The sequence below is a fragment of the Dromaius novaehollandiae genome, chromosome 1 (genome assembly GCF_036370855.1).
Source record: "Dromaius novaehollandiae isolate bDroNov1 chromosome 1, bDroNov1.hap1, whole genome shotgun sequence".
In the NCBI taxonomy this organism is placed as follows: domain Eukaryota; kingdom Metazoa; phylum Chordata; class Aves; order Casuariiformes; family Dromaiidae; genus Dromaius; species Dromaius novaehollandiae.
The window spans coordinates 87287610-87311270 of record NC_088098.1 but is presented as its reverse complement, the minus strand read 5'-3'; the positions used below and the strand labels follow the sequence as shown (position 1 = coordinate 87311270).

General features: G+C 47.6%; 2 protein-coding genes across 7 annotated transcripts in view; one reads left to right on the top strand and one right to left on the bottom strand.

The window, feature by feature from the left end:
* EPHA1 (EPH receptor A1) overlaps nt 1-5297 on the top strand; it is a 34875-nt gene extending 29578 nt beyond the window's left edge. For both annotated transcript variants that reach the window (XM_064519008.1, XM_064519003.1), the window contains exons 15-18: nt 1891-2040; nt 2753-2946; nt 3259-3414; nt 4303-5297. In XM_064519008.1, coding sequence (XP_064375078.1) covers nt 1891-2040; nt 2753-2946; nt 3259-3414; nt 4303-4381 — 579 coding nt within the window. In that variant the 3' untranslated portion in view covers nt 4382-5297. The remainder of the gene's footprint in view (nt 1-1890; nt 2041-2752; nt 2947-3258; nt 3415-4302) is intronic.
* Nucleotides 5298-8652: 3355 nt separating this feature from the next.
* Nucleotides 8653-22480, bottom strand: ZYX (zyxin). 5 transcript variants are annotated; one of them, XM_026117120.2, is made up of 10 exons: nt 22038-22480; nt 17960-18220; nt 14831-15012; nt 13613-13705; nt 12806-13312; nt 12320-12461; nt 12069-12238; nt 11733-11911; nt 10766-10886; nt 8653-10356 (listed from the first exon to the last, which is right to left on the bottom strand). In XM_026117120.2, exons 2-10 carry the CDS (start codon nt 18207-18209, stop codon nt 10246-10248), a joined length of 1755 nt encoding a protein of 584 aa, XP_025972905.2. In that variant the 5' UTR covers nt 18210-18220; nt 22038-22480; the 3' UTR covers nt 8653-10245. The 5 variants fall into 5 exon arrangements, with proteins under 5 accessions (XP_025972905.2, XP_025972907.2, XP_025972906.2 ...); XM_026117122.2 differs by lacking the exon at nt 22038-22480 and adding an exon at nt 21761-21905; XM_026117121.2 differs by lacking the exon at nt 22038-22480 and adding an exon at nt 20839-20861.
* Nucleotides 22481-23661: the final 1181 nt, after the last annotated feature.

The window sequence follows — 23661 nt, the reverse complement described above, 5'->3', positions numbered from 1 at the left end:
TCAGAAGGTGGTGCTTTTCTGTCTGGAGTGCATGTTGACTTTGTTTGCTAGAAGATTGAGTGGCACAGAAAATGCAGTTTTTGAGATGAGAAGCAAAACCAGGAATCTGATGGTTTGGACCCAATTAACTAGATCTGACTTTGAAGATAGTCCTGCCGTGAGGAGGGGTTTGGACTAGAGACATCTACAAGTCTCTTTCATGGAATCAGAGAATGGTAGAGATTGGAAGGGACCTTTAAAGATCATCTGGTCCAACCCCCCTGCTCAAGCAGGTTCACGTTGCCCAGGACCCTATCCAGTCAGGTGCTGAGTATCTCTAAGGATGGAGACTACACAGCCTCTCTTGGCAACCTGTTCCAGTGCTTTGTTACCCTTATAGTAAAAAAGTTTTTCCTTGTGTTCATATGGAATTTCCTGTGTTTGAGTTTGTGCCTGTTGCCTTTTGTCCTGCCACTGAGCACCACTGAAAAGAGCGTGGCCCCATCCCTTTTACACTCTCCCTTCAAATATTCAAATGCATCGATAAGGTCCACCTCAGTCATCTCTTCTCCAGGCTGAACAGTCCCAGCTCTCTCAGCCTTTCCTGAGATGAGAGATGCTCCAGTCCCTTAATTATCTTAGTGGCCCTTTGCTGGACTCACTCCAGTAGCTCCATGTCTCTATTATACTGGAGAGCCAAGAACTGGACATAGCACACCAGATGCGGCCTCTCCAGGCCTGAGTGGACAGGGAGGATCACCTCCCTTGACCCACTGGCAACACTCTTCATAATGCAGTGCAGGATACCATTGGCCTTCTTGGCCACAAGGGCACGTTGCTTTGCTGGCTCGTGGTCAATTCGTCGTCCACCAGGACAACAAGATCCTTCTCTGTGGAGCTGCTTTCCAGCAGGTCAGCCCCCAGCCTGTACTGGTGCATGGGGTTATTCTTCCCTGGTTTCAGGACTCTGCATTTCGCTTTGCAGAATTTCATGAAGTTCCTCTCTGCCCAACTCTCCAGCTTGTCGAGGTCCCTCTGAATGGCAGCACAGCCCTCTGGTCTATCAGCCACTCGTCCCAATTTTGTGTCATCAGCAAACTTGCTGAGGGTGCACTCTGTCCCTTCATCCAGGTCATTGATGAATAAGTTGAATGGGATTGGATGCAGTATTGACCCCTGGGGTACACTCCTAGTTACTGGCCTCCAACTAGACTTTGTGCCATTGATCAGAACCCTCCAAGCTCAGCCGTTCAGCCAGTTTTCAGTCCACCTCCCTGTCTGTCTGGTCATCTAGCCTGTTCTTCCTGAGCTTGCCTATGAGGGTACTATGGGAGACAGTGTCAAAAGCCTTCCTGAAGCCAAGGTAGACAACATCCACTGCTCTCCCCTCATTGACCCTTCCAGTAATTCCATCAGAGAAGGCTGTCAGGTTGGTGAAGCATGATTTCCCCTTTGTGAATCCATGCTGATTACTCCTGATCACCTTCTTGTCCTTCATATGCTGAGAGATGGCATCCAGGATGAGCTGCGCCATCATCTTTCCAGGGTTCGAGGTGAGGCTGACTGACTTTTAGTTCCCTAGGTGTGTAGTTCCCTGCGTTGAGCTTTCAGCCACAGCTCCTGTGATTCTAATATCTGATATCATTTGAAGAAGGACTGTGATTGGTATCAGGGTCTTATTCCTACAGCAGTAGTTTTGTGTAGCATTTGACAGAACAGAGGGCTTAAGGTCATTTACTTTCCAAGACTGTTTCTGTCCTGTTGAGAAATTTCCTTAGAGGTGATTACACATCACCTGGAGTGGTGTGGTCCCAGACTGTGAAACATTTTGCAGGGTCCTTATATGAAAGCCATGGAGAAGTACAGCTCAGTGGTAAGTGCTGTGTATGCTATGTCTGTGCTCTTTCACAGGGTGGTAAGATTCCCATCCGATGGACTGCCCCAGAGGCCATTGCCCATCGGATTTTCACCTCAGCCAGTGATGTCTGGAGCTTTGGAATTGTCATGTGGGAGGTGCTGTCTTTTGGTGACAAGCCATATGGGAACATGACCAATCAAGAGGTAACAGACATTGAGCTGAATTGCTGATTTATGGAGAAAAAAAAAAGCATGTAGGCCCAACTTTTGTAGACCTCCCTCTGCCTGAAGTCTTGCCATCCTTCTGAACATAAAACTGTTCTGTCTCCCTCTCTGCTAAAAATCAGTGCAGCCAAGCTGAGGGTGGTAAGTTCCTTGGCCGCTGAACCAGGTTCAGGCTTTGACAGCAGTAAGCGAAATTAAAGGCTAGGTACACCAGCCAAGGCCTTTGGGCCTGGAGATGTTCTCTGCTGCTTTCTTTCTTGCCTCTTCCCCTGTGCTCTAGAGTATTATCTCTAGCCTCTTACTCCTCCCACGTATGTTCAGCACATCTGTGAAGTTAGGACATGCTGCTGAAATTACTTCCCAGAGCCTGGTTCCCCTTTTCTCACTGGGCCTGTGACAGGATCTCTTGGTCCTCACTTCTCATGAACAGACGTCTGAATGGCAAAAAATAAACTAATAAAAGGACTGAAACCAGCTGTATCTGCTGTATCACTTTTTGACATCCCCTAAGTGTCCTGATCCTTTGCTGTGCTGCCTAATATCTTACTTTGTATATACATAATCTGCTTCAACCCACTTCCTCACTGCAGACTGTGCAAAATGTTAGCTGCCTGCTCCTAGCCCCTGAGGTCTCTGGTTCCTCTTTTGTACCTGCTCTTCTTGGCCACTGTTCTCTCTGTCCTCTGTGCAGGTGATGAAAAGTTTAGAGGATGGGTACCGGCTCCCCCCACCTGTGGACTGTCCATCTATCCTCTATGAGCTCATGAAGAGCTGCTGGTCACATGATCGATCAAGGAGGCCTCATTTTCAGGAGATACAGGCACAGCTGCAACACTTCATTTCTAGTCCCCAGCTCCTCCGGCCTGTTGCAGACTTTGATCCCAGGTAACCATACTGTCGTTGCAGGAGGAGAGGTTATCTGAGAGATTTTCATCTCCTTGGCTCCAGCAGAAGGAGAGAGAATGCTGGCAGTGCAGGCTGGCAAGAGGCACCTTGCATGCTCTGTGTGAAGAAGGTAGTAGTAATCTCTCTCATGTGGTGACACAGGGCACAGCTGTTGCCCTGGGCAGTCTGATCTCACTGTGCAGAGAGCAGATAAGTTGGCCTAGCCCTGACTGTTTGCCCTCCAGCTACTGTCTCATAGTACTGGCCATTTAAGGTAGTTGCCTGGCTAATGAGTATTTTCTCTGTCTCCAGGGTAACGCTTCGGCTCCCCAGCTGCAGCGGGTCAGATGGCATCCCCTATAGATCCGTTCCTGAGTGGCTGGAATCCATTCGCATGAAGCGCTACATCTCTAACTTTCGCACTGCCGGCCTTGACACCATGGAGTCCATCCTGGAGCTCACTGCTGAGTAAGGGCAAGCTAAGCTCCTGCAAGGCACCCTAGGCTATGCTGATAGCTGTGGCTGTCCTCATGCTATCTGAACAGGCACTCATATTTACCTGGAAAGTTTCACTCCATATCCTTCTCTGTGAAGTAAAATGGAAGTGTACCAGCCTCTTGCTCTAAAAGGGAAGAACTAGGATCAGCCCAAGCTGTGGGACTAATTCTCTAAATGTCCGTGCTTGAGGCTCTCTGGGGGCCTGAGCTGCTCTGCACTCGCATCAAACACAAATAGCAAGGGGAGACAATAGATGGCAGGCAGTTCTCTAGCCTGACTGTATGCCTGCCCTGGTAGAACTTTATAAAGAGAAACAGCTTCCCTTGAACTCCAAACAGACTAGTGACATTCACCCACATCAGCCAGGCACTGTTCCATCCTACAGTCCAGTCCTTCTGCACTTTTTGAGAAGGACTCAAACCAGATATTTATCAACACAGCCCTTATTGTGTTGTAGGGTCACGGATGTATGGCCAGCTCCAACCAGGGCAGCCACATAGAACAAGTGAGCAGGCACAGCTTAGGGGCTGACACTACCAAGTAGTTGAGATGTGGCCAATAACACAGTTGAACTGAATGCAGTCCTAGTTTACTGGGAACATAGGCTTAGCTTCAGAGGCAGGAGAAGCCAGCTGACTGGGTCCAGAGAGACAGCCATTCTCTAAGGAAGTGGCGGAAAACATGGAGGGTTTCTTCCCTCCAGGGAAAAAGTAGGAGGCAGTAGGAGGCAGCAGGCACTGAGGGGAAGGAAGCTGTCTGAATTAATGCTTGATAACTGTTTCTGTCCTTCCCTACATCCCAGTCCCCAAGAAACAAGAACAGCAATTCATTTTTTATTTCTTTCCCCATTTCTTTCAGGGACTTGAAACAGATGGGAGTGTCACTTCCAGGCCACCAGAAGAGGATCCTTTGTAGTATACAAGGCTTTAAAGAGTGATCTGTCATTGCTCTCTTAAGCTTCACAAATGTCCAGTCCTAGCAGGCATCACTTGGAATCATTCCTATGGTAATTGCTTCCAAATGAGTGACTGAAACTAGCAAAGCAAAACAACCAGGACTGAAAAGACTCATGAGACAACACCACCTGCTCTCATTTCTGTTCTCCTTGCTTTAGCACAGCAGCAGCTGTCAGTGCCTTTTCAGGGCACTGGCCTTAGAATCCCTTCCTGGGCCTGTCTTCTGTAATCTGGTCTGTGCAGCACTAAATAATCCCTGTAGTCCACATATTGGAGTTTCAGGCCTTCAGTGAATCACAGAGAAACATAAGGCTATGAACAATTAAAGGGAATAATGTTTTAAGATTGGAGATGAGGGTTCAGATAGAGTGGACCTTCAGGGAACATGCACAAGGACACAGACTTGTGGAGATTGGGCCCATTCATTCCCTAGAATCCTTTCTTCCTGTTTTCAGCAGCCTTCCATCTTCCTTATTTCCCAACAGGAATAACATAGTCTTGCATAAGGCTGTTTTTTTTTTTTTTTTTTTTTTTTTTTTTTGGAGAAGAAGAGAAGACGGGAAGGAGCAGCACACCCTGCTGTAACTCAAGTGATCATGTAACCTCAGCATGTCGCTGTCTTGCACATGCACACTTCAGCAGAGAGATTTGCATGTCTCCAACCTACTTAATACCTTTACTTGTGCCATGACACAAAACCCTTTAAATACCCATTTTTCTCTGCCCCTTTTTAAAAGAGGGAATAAGCATTGTTTGGCTGGATAGGGTATTTGTAACACGTGCATAGGTGGTCTGTCTTATTCCTTCTCTGTGGAGGAAATATTATTTATCAGAGCTCAAGACAGAGGTGCTATAAACTGTAAATAATATTTTGTAAATAAACCTGTGGCAGAGCAAGCTGTGTTAGAGGTCTTTGGCTTATCTCAAGTACGATTGGGAACTTTGCTTTAGTATATACAGAATAAGCTCTAGTGGGGTGCTTACATCCACATTTAGGTGGTTCAGCCAAGCTTGTGTTTGACAGCCATTTTAACTGCAGTTTTAATGTGCAAATGGAGTTGCAATAGGACTAAAGGATGCATGTGCAGCTGATCACTTTAGTTTTTTTTTCTTTAGACCCAGTTACAGCCATATCCATCCATTAGCCAAGTCCATCTTCGTATAGCACCTATATTTCTTCCTGAACAGTGATAAGTATTAGGAACTAGCTCCTGTAGTTCAAGAAGATACATGCAAGCAATACTTCCAGCTGCTGCAGAAGAGACTGTTCAGGGGGAAGGGAAAAAATTCTCACTCTGCTGTTCCTAAGACTGCCTCAAAAAAAACAAAACAAAACAACCCCCCCCCCCCAAACTAGGTGCTAATATCCTACCTAGCAAAAGTCAGCTGCACTCACCTCAAGAATCATTTTCCAGCACTTGAGCGAAGTCTAGGCTGGTGAAGAGGGCGAGTGCATCACAGTGTTAGTCATTCAGCAGTCAGTCACTGCTGTAGATGCCTGTCAGTGTTTTCATAATTGTATAAGGCTCCAAAGTCTTAAGGGCATAAATTAACACTCCTGCTCCTAGGAAGATCTTGCTCACCCCAAAAGGATAAGAAGCAAAGAAATAACTTAAAGCAAGAAGGGTGTTTCCTATTCGCCAGAAGTAGAAGGGCATACACCAGAAACCATGGGCTACATGCTCTAGCTGAGCTACTCAAATCACTGCAACTATACTGAGAGACACAGCTCTTATAATAAGACTTGTGACTGTATCAATAAGTTCAATCTTGCTAATAGGTGTCTTGAACATGAAGTATAGATAATAAAGTTGCTGCATGGGAGATACCAAGGCTAGAAGATAAGCTCTAATGGAGCTGATGCAAGATACAAGCTTGCCTCACACATATGTAAACTTTGCCCTAGCCTTACAGATGATACAATATTGGGAGGAGTGGTTGACGCACCAGAGGGCTGTGCTGCCATTCAGAGCGGCCTTGACAGATGGGACAACTGGGCAGACAGGAATCTCATGAAGAAAATGCAAAGAAAATGCAACGCCCTGCACCCAGGGAGGAATAACACCATGCACTAGTACATTCTGTGGGCTGTCTGGCTGGGAAGCAACCCTGCAGAAAAAGACCTGCAGGTCCTTATAGACAACTTGAACATGAGCCAGCAATGTGCCCTTGCAGCAAAGAAGGCCAACAGGATCCTGAGCTACACTAGGAAAAACATTTCCAGCAGGTTGAAGGAAGTCATTCTTCCCCTCTGTTCAGCACTGACGAGACACAGCAGCTGGAGCGCTGTGTCCAGTTCTGGACTTCCCAGTGTAAGAGAGATGCACATACTGGAGTGAGTCCAGCAAAAGGCCACTAAGATGACTAAGGGACTGCAGCATCTGCCCTACAAGGAGAGGCTGAGAGAGCTGGGATATTTTAGGGTTGAGATGAGAAGGCTGAGGGGGGGGAGGTCTTACCACTGTGTACAAACACCTGATGGGAGGGAGTGAAGAAGGCAGAGACAGACTCTTCTCAGTGGTATCCCATGAAAGGAAAAGAGTCAATGGGTGCAAACTGAAATACAAGAAATTCCATTTGAACATAAGAAGCCTTTTACTGTGAGGGTGGTTGAACACTGGAACAAGCTGCCCAGTGAGGTTGTGGCAATTCTGTCCCTGGAGATGCTCAAATCTGACTGGGCACAAACCTGTTCTGATTGCACCTGCTCTGAGCAGATGTTGGGGTGTTGGACTGGGAGGTCATCAGAGGTCCCTTCCAACTTTGACTGTTAGGAGCTGCTGAATTCATAGCTGATAGAAGTGAACCTGCCCAAATCCATGCCCTCAGGTTCAGCCAGTAGCAAGCCTGAGCATGTATTCCCAGTAGGCACATATGCACACACCCATATATTTATATACACACATATATACATACACACACACATACATGGCTGGCCACACAGACAGAAAATGCAGCACTCATGCAAATATGGATAGCACAAATTGTCTGAAACCTGTTCCCTTCTCCAGCTGATCAGGATGAAAGCCTGTTAATGGAAAATATGTACATATATACAATATGGGTCCCTCCAAGTAGCTACTCTTAGACACGCAGTCTATGCAGTAGCTGGCACCTGTATCCCCTGGTCTACCATTGCTAGCATCCAGACATATGAACTGTTGTGGCCTATAGCCCCACTCCAGTGGCTGGTACTCAGACCCCTCATGCACGCATATGCGCATGCGCAAACACTCATACACAGTGGATCCCTCCAATAATTGGTCTTAATCATACAGTCTACCCAGTACTGGCCCCGAGATCCCCTGGACTCCCAGTTGCCTCACGCACAGACACTCGCACACAGATGCAAACTGGTCTCTCTGGTAGGTGGTCCAGACTTGTGACCTTACCAGTAGCCAAACTTCAGTCCCCAAGGTAGCTGGCTTGAATCTCCTGGTCTCTCCAGCAGTTGACTCTGACTGTCTGGCCATCTCAGCATCTGGCCCAGACTTACGGCCACTCCAGTGCATGGCTCCCAAGCCTCTTACCCTATTCACCAGCTACTGTGCCTTGATGTTTGCTAGTGATTACACACTTACACAGTATGTATGCACTGTGTCTCCAGTTACTGGCACCCCAGAGCTGTGTGCCACATGAATTATGGCCTCCACTCCAGTTCCTGGCACTTAGACCTCCATACACACAGACTAGAGAGTCCCTTCACCCAGGGAAACAGCTAGAAATGAGTTTAAGAAGAAGACAGGACAGACAGCACTGATCGGATGCAGGGCACAGTCTGACAAGCATACTGACCAGCAACCTGCTTACTTGCCACTAGCCCTTTTTATTCCCTTTTCTCCCTTTGTTTTCCCCTAACGCTTCCTCTCCTTGAGGATTCCCTTTTTCTGCATTCGGTCCTTCCCTTACACAACCTGAAAGTGTTGTACAATCCCAAAATGCTCTTCCCCTGCATCCCATAAGCAGTTCCATACCCATGTGGGCAGTAACTCCCCTTCAGCCTGAAAGGTGATTCAGAGAGCCTCTCCCATTGACTAAGTTTGATGGGTTTCGCGGGCAGATAATGGAGCTGATAGTACTCCTGCAATAGCACTGGGCAAAGGTGGGTCAGGGTGCTTCTCCTCCCAGCTGTTATTATCTTTCTGTGCACCTTTGTAGCTGTAGATACTGGCCTCTAATCACATAACCTAACACCAACCATTCTGGGAACCGATGCCTAGGAACCCGCAAGAACTCAGAGAAGAAATTAAAATGAAAGCAAATACACAGATTTGTTTATTGCTTGCTCATTGTATAGGGAATTTCCAGGCATTTACTGGATAAATTTGCAGAGTCATTAAAGACTGCTCAAAAAACTGGCAAGAGAACAAGAGTAGGGCACAGTAATGTCTGTGTGGAGAGCTCCAATGTTCCTCCACTCAAAAAATGAGTTTCACATGCAATTATGGAGACAGTACCATGCTTAAAACCATAAGACTGAGTAAACATCAAGCACAAACTTTGTCTGATAAGGCAAAGCAAGCAAAAATCAGTGATCCACTTGGTTCCAGTCTGGTGCAAGTGGATTGTAATAACCCATCTCCCAGTAACATACCAAGCAGATTACAGTCTTGCTGTACTGAAATGTAGTCTTCCATTTATTTAACTGAGGAAAACTACTCTCCAGGCACAGGAAGTTAAGTAGGAAACTAAACAACCTGAAAAGGACACCAAGAGGTGGAGAGAGAAAGGCTATTTTCCTATTCATAATACCTCTGGAGGGTGGGTGAAATAGCAACCATACATTCTCTACTGCCTAAGCTAACAGTTCTCATGGGCAGTTGGAAAAAAAATATAGAGCAGAGACACATTAATGGAAAAAAAACCCCACATTTTATTATATGCCAACAGTGACTGGACAGTATAGTTATCCAGAAAGTTTGTTCAGTTTGAGAGGTTCTAACCCAGGAAATGGGGCTCAGTACAGTAACAAGTGGAGCCAGACAAATGCGTTGTTATACTGCAGCTTTCACTGACAGCAGTAAAAGCACCCCCACACTGGAAAGGGGAGGCATTCCTTAGTCTGCTAATTTCTCATCCACACATTGAGGCACCTCCTTACCATGTGCCGCCAGCTCTTTTGACAGTCTTTATTTGTAAACATATACATTCTTTGGACTGGTTTTCTACTCTGGTGCTCAGCCTGGCTGTTCAGAAAACCATGCTGAAAAATAATTCACTTCTGGGGTGGGAAGAGAGCTTTAAAAAGCAGAAAAGCTACAGGAGATTAGCTTTTTCCAGCAACTAGAACAGAGATTCCCAATATATTCTGCCTCTGCCCCTTGAACAGGAAAGAAGACAAAAAACAAACAAGAAAAGGCATCCTGATAATGAGGTGGTAGAAAAAAAGAAAAGCAAAGACAGAAGCAGTGCTGAGACAGAGGCTTCCACCTTCTAACATCAAATAGCCAGTCTTGGCTCCATGGAGCACAAGGCGGCCCAGCCCTGCCCAGCACCTGCCATCAGGTCATTCTTTCTACTTCCACCAGGTGGTGGTGGAGATCTGGTCTTACTCAAGAGCTGTTGCTGCAAGAGTGTTACAAGAACAGAGGTCTTTTGTCCACCTCACAGTCCCCAGCTTGAAATACACTGTGGCCAGGGACATGCTGACTGGAGAAAGGGTGCTTCCTTGGCAGGTGTGCAGAGTGAAGTCTAGGAGTGGTGAATCCTACATGAGGAAAGAACGGCACTGGCAGGACCTCCATAAGCTAAGGAGCTGCCTTGCCATGCAGAGGGGCCGGACAGTGGTAAGGAAGGGAAGAGTATTGGGTGCAGGGGTCTAATGGGTATGTCCACTCCAAGCTTCTCAGCGTGCTGTTTTGGCACGAGCAGTGTGACATTTCATACACAGTACGTGCCCATCCAGTGGAAAGCAGCCATTCACATCTGCCTCAATGGACAAGGGCCTCCCACAGTCCTAAAGGGGGAAGCAAAAGAAAGACACAGAGCTCAATGACAGGCAACAGTAGAGTAAATGTGATCAGTGTAAGAAATGCCCTATTAGACTAGGCTAACAGCCCACATCACATGCTATTTTGGGAGAGCATGTGAGCACAGCCCCTTTTGTGATCCATTCCCTTCATGCTCCCCCTGTCTAAACAACTGTTATATTAGGGATGTTAGAGGCTATAACCCTGCACGGTCCTTGTTAATGGACCTGAGATCTGTGAATGTCTAATCCTTTTCTGAACTCGCTTCAAAGTGTTCCTAGGTAAAAGGGACCTGAGTCAGGGTAGACAAGATCAAAGGTGCCCAGTTGGTGACTGCTGGGGATTGGTGGTGGTGGGGGGAAATGAGAGATATAGGAGGAATGGGGCCAGGGTTACCTCACACTTGTAACATTTCATGTGGAAGTTTTTCTCCAGTGCCACCACACGCACTGTCTCATCCTTTCCAGGCTCTGGCATGATAGGCTCACTACAGACTGAGCAGCGTGGAGCATATTTCCTGCAACACACACAAATGCAGAGACCATGATCACTGTGGTAGCATTCAATGCAGGTTTCTCACTCTGACACAAAAGGACTAGCAGCAGAAGAATAATAAGTCACAGAAAGATTTAGGTGGAAAAAGACCTCCATAGGTCTCTAGTCCAACTCTGCCCACAGCAGGGCAAACTCCAGAGCTAGATCAGGTTGCTCAGAGCCTTGCCCAGGTGACTTCTGATCATGCCTAAGGCTGCAGATTTCCCAGTCTCCTGGCACCTGCACCAGTGCTGAACCAGCTCCAGCTGGAAGTTTTTTCTTTACATCCAGTAAGAATTTCCTTTGTAACTTGTGTCTGTTGCCTCTTGTCCTCCTGTGCTCCTATGAAGAAGTCTGGCTCTGTCTTCTTTACTACCTCACTACTCAGTGGCTGAAGACAACAATTAAGAGCCCCACTTCAGCATCCTCTTCTGCAGGCTGAACAAACCCAGCTCCTTCAACCTCTCCTAGCACATCAGGTGCTCCAGTCCCCACAATTTCTGTAGCCCTTTGCTAGACTGCCTGCAGGTCATCAGCATCTCACTTCTACTGTAGGGCTTCGCCTGGAAACAGCCCTCCAGATGCAGCCTCGCTAGTGCTAAATAGAGGGCAATAATCACTTCCCTCACCTTGAGGACTTTACCAATACAGTCCAGTATATGGTTAACCTTCATTGCTAGAAGGGCACAGTACTGACTCATTTTCAACTTGATGCCCAACAGATCACAGGGACAACCCAGCCAAAGCCAGCTATTTTTGCAACAAAATTAAACAGGTCTGAGAAAATCAACCCTCTTTCAGGCACCTCACGCATGGGCTCTCTCCATACCTGTGGTAGTCATCCACACAGTGAGGCTGGTTGGCCTGGTCCACGATAAAAGAGGCTCCCTCAAGAGGGGTGTGGCACATAACGCAGGTGAAGCACTGAGGATGGTACGAGTTACCAGTGGCTTTCAGCATACGGTCTGTGATGGTCTGTTTGCAGACACTGCACTTTTCTAAGGTCCCCTGGGCCCAAAGGAAACAAGCAAGGCACATTAATACAGTCTACCACCCTCAGGATACTACACCACAGACAGGCAAAACGAAAGGTGGAAAGGAAAGCAAGAGATATCAGCCACAGTGAACTCAGCTCTCTCCAACAGCCCTCCTCCTAGTTACTCACAGCATAGCAGTCCTCACAGAAGGGCTTCTCATCCACATTGTAGAACTGTTGCCCCTGCAGCTGCTTCTCACATTTGAAGCAGGTGAAGCACTCCACATGGAAAAGGCAGTCCAGGGCTCTCACAGCTGGCTGGGTTCGTGATAGGGGCTTCCGGCAGAAGCCACAGAGCTCTGCCAGTGGAAGGAGAGAGGGATAAGACAGAGGAAAACCCACCAGTCTTGGCCCTGCTGCTGTCCACTGAGGGAACGCACCAGAAGCAGCAGCTTCTGCTGGGGGTGGGTGCTCCATATCCTTCATTAGTTTCTGAGTCAACATCTCCAGCTCTTCTACCTCCTTCATGGTCAGAGAAGAATTTCCCCTAGGGTGATGTGCACTGGAGCCTGTGGGTCTACGCTGCAGGAAGAAGAGACATTCAATCCCAAAGGACACATATGGACAGGCCCCCTCCTACACTGTCCCTAATAAACCTATTTCTCTCTCCTTTACACCTCCTCTCTGTCTCTCCAGAACAATCTGCCATCCACTATGCCTGTTTCTTTCCACCTTTATATAAAGCTATGTCCCCCTCCACCACTGTGCCTAGTTCCATCTCTCAAAAAGGTAATGAAAGGTACCCTCTTTCAGATGGGGAACGACTACCTCTAGCCAGGTACAGAACCTCCATCCTTCTCCTCCAACCTCACCCCCGTGACGCTGTGCTCGTCCGAAGACACTGGTCCCATGGCTCTTCCCCTTACCGTGTCTTTTGGAGCAGCAGGCTGTTCTGCAGGATGTGGCTTCTCCTGCACTTGGGGTCTTTCCCACTGCTGGGCATAGGTGAAACTGGGAGGCTGTGGCCGTGAGGAGGGACCTGTAGGTGGAGGGGCTGTGAACTGAGTCTGAAGGGAGGCAGGATATCTTGCAGAGTTTGGGGGAGCCATGGGAATGCTGGCACCTGGTTTGGACCCAGACTTAGGAGAGCCAGCAACAGGAGATGGGGTATATTTAAGGGCAGGCTGAGCAGGAGAGAGAGAGGGGGCTGGAGGGACTGGTGCTGGGGGCTCTCTGTGCTGCTGTGGGGCTGCCCATGGGGCTGGGGAAGGGACTGCATCCACTCCAACGGGCTTAGGAGATAAGCTGCTGCTTGGCTTTGGAGTGAACTTGGAAGGAAAGGAAGAAGGAGGATCTTTGGGTGCAGATGAGATTTCCACATGGCCTTTTGGGGCAGACAGTTTCTCCAGAGAACCCGTGGAGCCTGGAGATACCTGTAAATGGAAGAACCAGAAAGAAACAGGCAGTTGTCAACAAGGAAGAAGAGAAAACACACCCTCTACAGCTGTAAGTTAGTAACTATCCCAGACCCATCATGATAAGAGCCCTCACACTGCTACATATTTAACAGTTCTGACAAGTTACAAGATCTATGCTTTCTGGTCCTTCAGGCAGGCTCTCATTACGGTTTACCTAGACATTTGAATCTTCAGTAGAACCCTTCTCAACTATCTCCATTTGGCAAACCAATCATCTCTCCTTCAACCTGCAACACACTCTGGAGAGCAGCTCACCCGGGATTTGAAGGGGTCATTCTTCTCCATGTCATCCAACATTAAGGACAGTGAGTCAATCTCAAGATCAATGCTGCTCATCTTGCCACGTACCTATACCACCATCCATGAGGAAAGAGGGAGCAGAGCATATTACAGGAACAGCCAGAGACCCACGTGTATCCCCTGCAACAACAGATTTTGACACCTGGGGCTATGGTACAGATCTTCTCCTGGCCTTGAGTGGACATCAAATGGGCAAGGATGAATAAGGCACAATCACCACAGTCTACAGGTAGCAGGGAATGTACAGCCTGAAGAGACTTGCAGAAAGATTTAGATGCAAAGAGACCTCTGGAGGTCTCTATTCCCCTGCTCACGGTAGAGTTGACTCCAAATCTAGGACAGGTTGCTCAGGGCCTCGTCCAGGTATTTTCTAAATATCTCCAAGGATGTAGATTCCTCAGCCTCTCTTGGCACCTGTGTCATGTGAACCACCCTTAGAGAGGAACAGGCTTTCCTTCTGTCCAATAGGAATTTCCGTTACTACAACTTGTGTCTGTTGTCTCTCGTTCTCCTGCTGTGCCTCAGTAAGAATCTGGCTCTGTCTTCTCTCTTAACCCTCCTTTAGGTATTGAAGGTTGCAATTAGATCCCTACCTCAGCCTCTTCTGAGCAAATCCAACTCCCACATCACATACTCCAGCCCCCAGATTATCTCTGTCATCCTTTGCTGGACTGCCTCTAGTTCAATATTCCTCTGTCGGTATTATAATGGTTCACCCACCTGGAAACAATCTTCCAGATGCAGCCTCACTAGTGAGGAGGGGGGGATAATCACTTCCCTTGCTCTGCTGACTATACTTTTGCTAACACAGCCTAGCCTTTGATTGGTCTGCATCGCCACAAGGGTGCATTGCTGGCTCATGTTCAGCTTGCTGTTCACCAGGCCTTATCTGCAGAGCTGTTCCCTAGCCAGCTGACCACAGCCTCTACTGATGCACAGGGCAGTTCCATCCCAGACACAGGACTTTGTATTTGCCTCTGCTGAACTTCGACAGCTCACTCCACAGCATCTTACAGAAAAAGAGAGTGCAGATCATGAGGGGGTGAGTAAACTGGCAGCACTTTCCCAGATCTCAGTGCTTCCTGCTGCTGAGTTTAGAGAGTATTGAGAAACTGTCCCAACTCACACATCCAGAGCATCACAAGAAATTATACTTCCCCAGACCCCACTCACCTGTGGGGCAGGTACTTTGCTCACAGGCCCTTCATCAAACATTGGTGGTGGAGGAGAAGGAAAAATGTCTTCTGGGGCTGGGGGAAAAGGCTCTTCAAAGGGCGGTGGGGGTGGGGGAAATGCAGTGTTTGAGGAAAGACTTGCCTCATCTCCTGGAGGGGGAGGAGGTGGCAGCGGCAGCTCTATAGGGAAGAATGAGAATAAAAGCAGGTTTGAATAATTTCTTAGTCAGTCCCACAAGGATTCTTGAAAGTTATATAGCAAGGAGTCCCAGTACCCATAAAGGAGAACTGAACTCCACAGCCTGGCTTTCACCTTGTCCAAGCTATATGCCATCACATAAGCTTTCTGAAACAGCTACTGCAGTTAGTCACTGGAAACAGTTAGCATTGTATATATTCTCAGTTTGGGATATGCCTTAATGTGCCCTTCCCTACTCTTCCTCTCATTGTTAGGCCCTTAGCACGTGCTTTTCTCACCAGTAAGTGTCTCAGATTGCTGAATACATAGCAGCACTTGAAGGAATGACAGCTGACAACACAAGGGCCAGAAGAGCCTATATTATTGCAGAGAAACAAGCTGGTATCTTGCAGCTGGCTACTAAGCACTGCAAGCAACAAATGGGGGGGGGGAGGGGGAGAAACAAGTTGGATCAACTGCCTTTCATGCATATAGGGGATCTTTGAAGCCACTTCATTTGGTGCAAGATGAAAGCAGCTTTCCTCTTGGAAACTAAAATGTCCCCATGCCTGGTATAGATTAGGACATGAGAAAATTTTCAGACCCCTTTCACGGAGGCTGAAAAGCATCAGAGTGCCTCAGTCTCCTAGAACGAAACTCTATTGCTTCCAGCTGTTTGTATTTGCTTTCTACAACATAGTCAAATACACATGAATCCTCTTCCCTTCACCATATATGGGAGGAAGGTGTTCTCTTATCATCCAAGCAGCAAAGAATGCTAAAGACGAGCAGACAACTCCTACACTCCTTCTCCTAGATACATGGGAACACTGCTGTTCCCAGCTAGCCTCAACAAGCAGAAGGGTAAGAGTTCAGCACTACTGCTGCTCTATTTAAGCCTTTTAACAGCAGACATCAGATTGTCTCATCTTTATAACCAGTTGGTGACCACAGACTTCAATAGGACTTCTCATCTGTAACCTAAGGGAGATGATATTGCCTGTTTCAGAAAATGAAAGCTTAAATCTTATTAGCCAGTGGAATGCATAAATTGCACTTGCATGCAGCACCTCTTCGTTTCACAGAATTTCTGCTTATGGGGAAAAACATAAGTAAGGCTGGTATTTTTTTATGTCAAACTACAGTTTTGGATCAAGTTTGTATACATTTGCTTTTTGGTCTATTTAAAAGAAAATTGCAGAAATGAAACCATGATCTGCTGACACATTGTTTCAAACAGATGCGCTAAAGCCTGTTCTATAAATTATTCACACTCACAAGAGTTCCCCATAAAGTTATTGTACCAAACTGATAGAATGATCAGTATTAAACATGGCATTCCTACAGAGATATTAAGTCTGCCATCCTGTCATTTAATACAAAGAGACCAATTGCTATGGCTTTACTTTATACTACTATTTGTTTTTAGAGCAGATAGGAAGGACAGAGGAGGATCAAAAAGTATCAGATGCATTTGTCATTACATGACTGAGTTTTGGTTTTATCTGTGCTTCAGATGTTTTGCCAGTGCAGCTTTGCTGGCAGCCCTTACTCAATGATGGCATGCAGCTTAAGCCAAATAGTTCTTTTTCTAATCTCTATCAAGTCAGTTCCTCCATAATACACTTTACTGGGGGATGGAAGAGTAGGGCAACAAAACTCAATCCTCCACCCACAATACTTATTAAACAAAATATTTTGTAACAGCATCCATCAATCTACTTTAGTCCTTCAGTATGTGTGTCAGTTTGAGACCTTCCCACCCACACATCCCTAAGCCCTACAGCTATGCTACTAAAATCTAAAACCCAAGATGGGACCTTGGATTACAGACACAAGATTGCAGCTGAATGTACATAACAGAAAGGTTACCCAAATTAGCACTTAGGCAATTCTAGGAGACAGAGGCACCAACCCACTGAGGCCCAAGTGACTTGTGCAATGGGAACAACTGCTTAATCATTTGCCTTCTCTGACTGCAGGACCAGCCTTTCTAACATCACATCAGCTGCTTGCTAACTTAGCACACTAACCTAGAAGACATTAGTGTTGCATGGTCCACGTTAGACAGTGAAAGACAAGAAATTTAATACAGCAGCTCCATTATCTGAACATATCTGTCCTGGCTGAGATGCTCACTGACAGGGTCCTGGGGTAACATGAAGCACTAAGCAGGAGCAACAGGTCCCTATTGGGATTTCCAGCAGCTCCACACTGACCTACTCCAACCAGGTGGCTATGCCACCAGGAGTCTTCTGCTCCTTAGAGGTCAAAGAGAATTTTTTTTTTTTTTTTTTTTTTTTAAGCTAAAGCAAGAAGTCCCTCTACACAGGAAAACACATCCAACCCAAGCTACTAGCGAAAAAATATAAAAGTTGGCCATACAAATGCTAAGTTTCACTTCCTGTTTACGATAGCTTCCACTCTCTTTTCATGCAATTACTTCTTCCTCCCCACCTCCAGCAGCGAAAATGGCAAGCGCAGAAAAAGATCTCTGCAGTCAGAGACGACCAGCTTTTGCTAAGATGAATCAACAAGAAAGGGAACAGGGTGATTCATCACCATCAGGGAACAACTTCTCTGCAACATATTTGCTCTCGGACATGCTGGCCAGAATCTGACTACAGTTACACAATTCTACACTTACGGAATACCACTGAAAATCCATTTCATTCCTCCAGCCTTATCAAAATACCAATGCAGTACAGGATCACCTTCCCTGCTCCTTCCCTAATGGAGGCACTATGTATTTGGAGACCAAAGAGGTTGGAATTATTTTGCCCACTTCACAATCCTTGTATCTCACTCTGGACTCTGCTAGCATCTACAGAAAAACTACCCTTCATTTATAGCAGTTATGCCTCTATTTTCATGTTTAGCCTAGTTACAGATCACCCACTGTGATCATTTTGAAACACATTCACATCTGTCATGCCAGATCTCACCTACCTTCTGCCAGCATGGATGTAGAAGCTGATGGAATTTCCCCCACTCTCCCTATCTGAGCACGCTGGGCACCAGCTCCAGGAGGCTGTGGCAACGATGACTCTGATACACCCCCAGTCTTGAAGGGGTTCACCTTGGGTTTCGGGGCAACCACAGGTGCAAACTTCTTCTGTGGGTTGTAGAAGGATGGGGTAGAAATGTTGATACTGACTGTGGATGTCATCCGGGTCCCCGGGGCACCTGAAGAGGTCATCTTCTCAGCAGCTGGTGGGAGAAATGAGAAAATAAACAGATATGAAGTCATCCCCAGGGCAGAGTGGAGATTAATACACAGGAATACATGAAACAGAGGGATACAGGAGCTTCTATCAGGGCAGAGACTAAGGGGCCTGTGCAGAACAGTACTTCCAGGAGCAGCACAGGAAAAAGAAAGAACAAACTGCAGACAACTCAACTGAACCAGAACACCTTAGCATCTCTACTCAGTACAGCACTGACCACAGAGAAGTCCTTGCCAGACACACACTGCCATAGAAAAAACAAGCTCTTTGCTGAGTGAGAAACCCCCATGCATATGCAGGAGAAGAATGAAGCCAGTCACCAGAAAGTCACCTGCTGAGCCAGCCTGAGTTACACACCTAGCTTCAGACACGTTAAGGAGGGCACCCTCACACACACTCTCTCAAGAGTCAAATTAGTATTTCTACTCCCCCACTCACCTGACAGCACCACCTGCTTCCTCCTGACCTCATCCTGTGACATCCCTGGTAACATCCCCTTCAACCCTTCCAACCTTGGCATGCCACCTGCCTCCTCCATCCCAATCCTTTTACCTTGAGCTGCTTGCATGCCAGGAGAATGCAGGCAGCTGCAACAGAAGCAGAATGAAAGGCAGGCTAAGGGGCTCCCTGGCGTCACATTCCCTGACACAGCCCTCTGCTATCTTCCTGGCCCGTGTGCCTTGCTCTCCTTCCTGTCACTGGAGTCAGTGACACAGGCTCCCTCTGCCCCTCACTGGCTGAGCCAGGCACGTGCTCCAACTTCCACCAGGAAGCAATTCTTAGATGTCCGGCCAACACTTCTGGAGCCGTGTCTCCCTCCCCTCCCCCAGCCTCTGCTGTGCACACAGCACCTTCAAATCAATCCCTTTTGCTTGCAATCTGTACAGCAAGCACTGCAGTGCTGAGTGCTGCAGACAGCACTCAGTTCAGGTATAGCAGAACAGTAAGCAATGCAGCCACAATCCAGTTATGTGCAAGGACAGCATGTGGGATGCAAGAATAGCTCAGCTGAGTTTGTGTATGTATTCCACTTACTACATGTAGGCATGCAAATCCTCCCTCCTTTCCACCATCAAACTCAAATAGCCAGCGGACAGCCCCATCAAGCCAGCCGCCTCATAAGCCACAGGTCTCATGACAAGAGCCACATTTCTAAGATTCCTGCAGTCCTGGAATCCAGGCCAGAAATCCCATCTGCGCTAAAAATCTCCATGAAGCCAGATGCTTTGTTGTAACCTCCGACATGCCCATAGCCCTCCTAACGCCCAGGCACAATAGCGCTTCCGCCAGCACAGGGGCTCTGTGCCAGCATTTTGAGTTGGCATGTTCGCATCTGCATCCTTCCACAATGCCAGCCTCACTCACACAGACAATAACAGCTGCTGAGACAGCCTTGGCGCCACAAACATCCGCCCGCCACTAATTCACCCATTGCTGCTGAGACCTGCATGCCCATTTCCAAGTACTTAGTTCAGGATGGCAAGATGCAGCTACCTGTAACAAGTACTCTGGACTGCAAGTGTATGAAGGCATAAACTAATGTTAAGTCCACATTGCTGCACTTTTTATTTCCTTTGTGTAGGGCTGGTGAGTTAAACACAGCTTGACAAATTGTGCTGGGCTATTCAGAGTGTAAGAGGCTGCAATAGTGGGCAGCAGCCAAAGATCAGTGCTCAGCATATCCCATATGACCCACTGTGGAACAGAAGCCAAGGTAGAAGGGTAATTAGCCAGCTCTGTCCGAATCCCTCAGAGTGCCAGGGGATCAGACTTGCACATCAGAAGTAACAGACTCCCTCTCTCAAGCCTGCAGCTTCCATGCAAGCTAGAGTTGTTCTCTTTCTCAAGGAGACCTTCAGCATTTCTTTAGAGACTCCGACTGACTGAGGCACTTACTCTATCTTGTGCTACCCTGTTCCACTATGGAGTAATGAACCACTTAGTACTAGTTCTAGTGGAATTAGCTGTCTTATGCTCTTACCTGCCTGTGATCAGAACATCACAGCAACAGTCATTTCTGATCATGATCTGTACTGGGGTTAGTCAATACAGAGAAGCTGGGGACATCAGCTGCTTCACAAAAAAAGTGCTGGCTTCGCTACCAGCAGCTGCTATCTCCCTGACCCCAAAGCAGCTCATTTCTCTGCATGCTGTCAGACTTAAGGCCCTTTTTGTCTCCATCCAGCAGCTGCCCCTGCTCATCCTCACTTCAGTTCGTCTGTCCACCCCCGCACAGACCAGACAGGCAGAGGAAGGCTGGCCTTGCTGAGCTTCCCCCCACTGCCAATACCATCTAAGCCTTACCAGGAACACACATTTTACATGAGTCTTCTGGCACTGTTTGTAAAACATAGTGGAGAAGGAGTGTCACACAGGCAGACCTAATCTCAAATCCACCTCCTCACATTTTCCCTGAGGGGAGAGATTTTCTTCTTGCTGCAACAGCATTTAGATGACTCAAGTGGAGGTATGAAGAAAGGTGTTCCCAAAGGATGCAGTGAGAATACCTAGTTGCTTCATGCACTATTTCTCTCTAGCAGAGAACAAAGAGGTGTACCAGGGCAGAATCAAGGACCACCTCCCTCAGCCAAGCAGAGTTACCTCTTAGAAGGTCCCGTGGTGTGTCAGCCACCTGTTGTACACCCAGGCAACTTTGCTTTCCCTGTCCCAAAACTCAATTCCAAAAGTTCAGCTCCTTTCCTGGGGTATGGAAAGGAGAAGGAACACAAGGAGAGAGTGCTGAGTGTTGTTTTCCAGCCTGCGTTGGCAGAAAGCAATTGTGGCTCAAGCCACACAGGGAGACCTAGTTAAAAACTAGTCCTGCACTGTGGTCTCACACTGCATTTGTACTTCCCCAATGCGCGCCCAACCTCTACTGCCAACTTCCTTCCAGCGGAGGAGAACAGAAGGAAAGCTATAGCAAAAATACATATAGGAATATGAATTGAACAGAGCAAGCAGATTGAAGAGTTATGCTTATTTTTACTCTCACATGCAGGCTAATTCTGGAAAGTTCTCTCAACCTGACCAAAAGTTACAAAGCTTCAAAGAGAGCAAAGTCCTACCTTACAGCTTGCTTGCATAGCTGATAGAGCCTGAACAAAACCAGGAGGGGGATGGGGGACATTCAGGACTTCAAGCTTTTCCACCTACCCTGGGCTTGCCTCCTCCCTGGGCTCTCTCTGTACGAAGGGAGGCAGGTAACCTCAAAGCTATGCAAACATATTTAAAATGTTAGGAAGTTCTAGGAATTTGCAAGCACTTGCTTCTTCACTTTCTCAGGGCGCTCCCAGAGAAACAGAAACTTATAAGTTAAACAAATTTCATGCACAAAGACTCCCAGATTCCTCCCTCTTAAGCACATCTGGAAAAATGCTCCATAGGTGTCTCACTCATCTATATGCACACAAAAGACGGATTGTCCCGACTAAGACCAGGCAACACCCCCTCCCTCCTCCTCACTACTAGAGCTCTACAAGAATGTTTAACTGACTCCATTTCACCGGATGGGAAGAAAACTCACCAGATTCGCGCACGCAAACGCCTCAAAGCTGAGCTGCTCTCCGCAGAAGGGCAAGGGAAAAAAAGGGGGGAGGGAGGGCACGACCATAAATCAGTGCTGAAGTCACCAAGCGACTTTGTACAAGGCAGGCAACTATGCCGGCAGGAGAGGTAGCCTCTGAGCCCCGATGGGAGTGTCAGGAAGTCAGCATCCCCGCACACTCACCGCGGGTGCATTCCGGGCTTGAAGGCAGGATTGCAGACAAAAGCTTTTCTCTAAGCAAAGAGAAGCGACTCACCTTTGGGGACGGGGCTGCGAGGAAGCGCAAAGGGGAAACGCCGTCCCTAGGACAACAAGTCACCCCGGCTGGAGGGTGTGCAACTTCGGGAGCGCAACCCCTGCACCGGGTGGTCGGCGCCCGGCTCCCTCTACCCCCCGCACGATCGGCTGCCCTCGGCCTGGCTGCCAGAGAGCCAGGAGAAAAGAGGGCTGGGGGAGCTGCTGAGCCCAAATACTTCCTACCAACTCGCAAAAAAGCCTCGCCCAGGCAAAGTTGTTTGACCATATAAGGAGAGAGGCTGTGTGAACAGCTGAGCTCACTCGCTAGGGAATGTAGCAATGAGGTAACGGGGGAATGAGCGCACCGAAAGGAGGACGGGGTTTGCGCAGTCAGCGGCCGGAACCCTCGGCTGATAGCTCATGTACCTCCCTGTGTTTTACGCGGAAGGGGTTTTAATTGTCTTCCTGCCAGCTATCACTAAGGAGAAATGTTTCTTCGGGTTTTCCCACTCCCCCCACTCTCCCCGCCTTACTGCGGCCTCACAGCGCGGACCTGCGCCCAACGCCTCTCCCATCCCATTCCGTCCCGTCCCGTCCGCCCCCGGGCCACCCGCCCCGGCTCGCTTTCTTCGGCTCTCACAAACCCGGCGCTCCTCCCTCTTTCCCTACGTCCAGAGCTACCCCCACCCCGTGACTTCACTTCCAGCCTGTGAGCTGGAGTTTAGGAAGAAAATCAGCAGCCCTGGTGAGTCAGGGTCCCTGCTGGTCTCTTGCTCGCATGAACCGGCTGCAAGAGCATCTGACTCACACTCCTCCGATCCTGCAGAAAGTAAAGCAAACCTCAGACAACTCCACAGCACAAAAAAGTGGCATGTTCTTCTTGTACTGGCTGCAAGGCAGAGACTAAACTCATTTATTTCAAAGATCAGCCACTTGAACTTCTTTGTTGGGTTGCCTGTGCTGCACTTTGGTTTGATTTCCAGTACTGGCTGGGATCTCAGTCCTGCCCTAGAGCCAGGAGAGTTTGACCCAGCAAAACAGAGCATGCGATTTCCAACGCCAGTCTTGGCTGCTTTTTCTGGTTTCTAAGCCTGTTAGGAAATAGGGGCATCGAAGAGTGTAGAATTCCTGTGCTTTGTGTAATCATTATACTTTGGAATTTGGCCTTACTATTGGGGTTAATACCCCTATTGTTACAACTTTCCTGGAAAATTATTTTACTTGGTTATGCTCAGGAGATTTGGGACTTGTTTCTAAGATTTACCTACCAACATAGGTAGGTAAACCTCTAGTACTGGTAATTTACTTACAGATGGGTGAGTAAGCCATACCAGTTAGACTCCCAGTGTGCACTACTGCAATACATCTACTCGAGAGAGCTATAAAAATGCAGGTTCAACAATGCTTAAGAAATCCTGTGTAAATAAATCTTTAGTTTTACAAGCAGGGTTTGTACAAAGAGATAGTATCTTTTATTTAACCAGTTGATACAGCTAGAAAAATTGGGCCCTCTGTGAAGTTTTTTATTTTCATATACCGTATGAAAATGCCACCCATTGCATTGCATATCACTGAGCAGCTCACTGCTTCCCTAGCTGTAACTGTAGAACTATTGATGTATAGTTGTGAAATACCTAGGGATA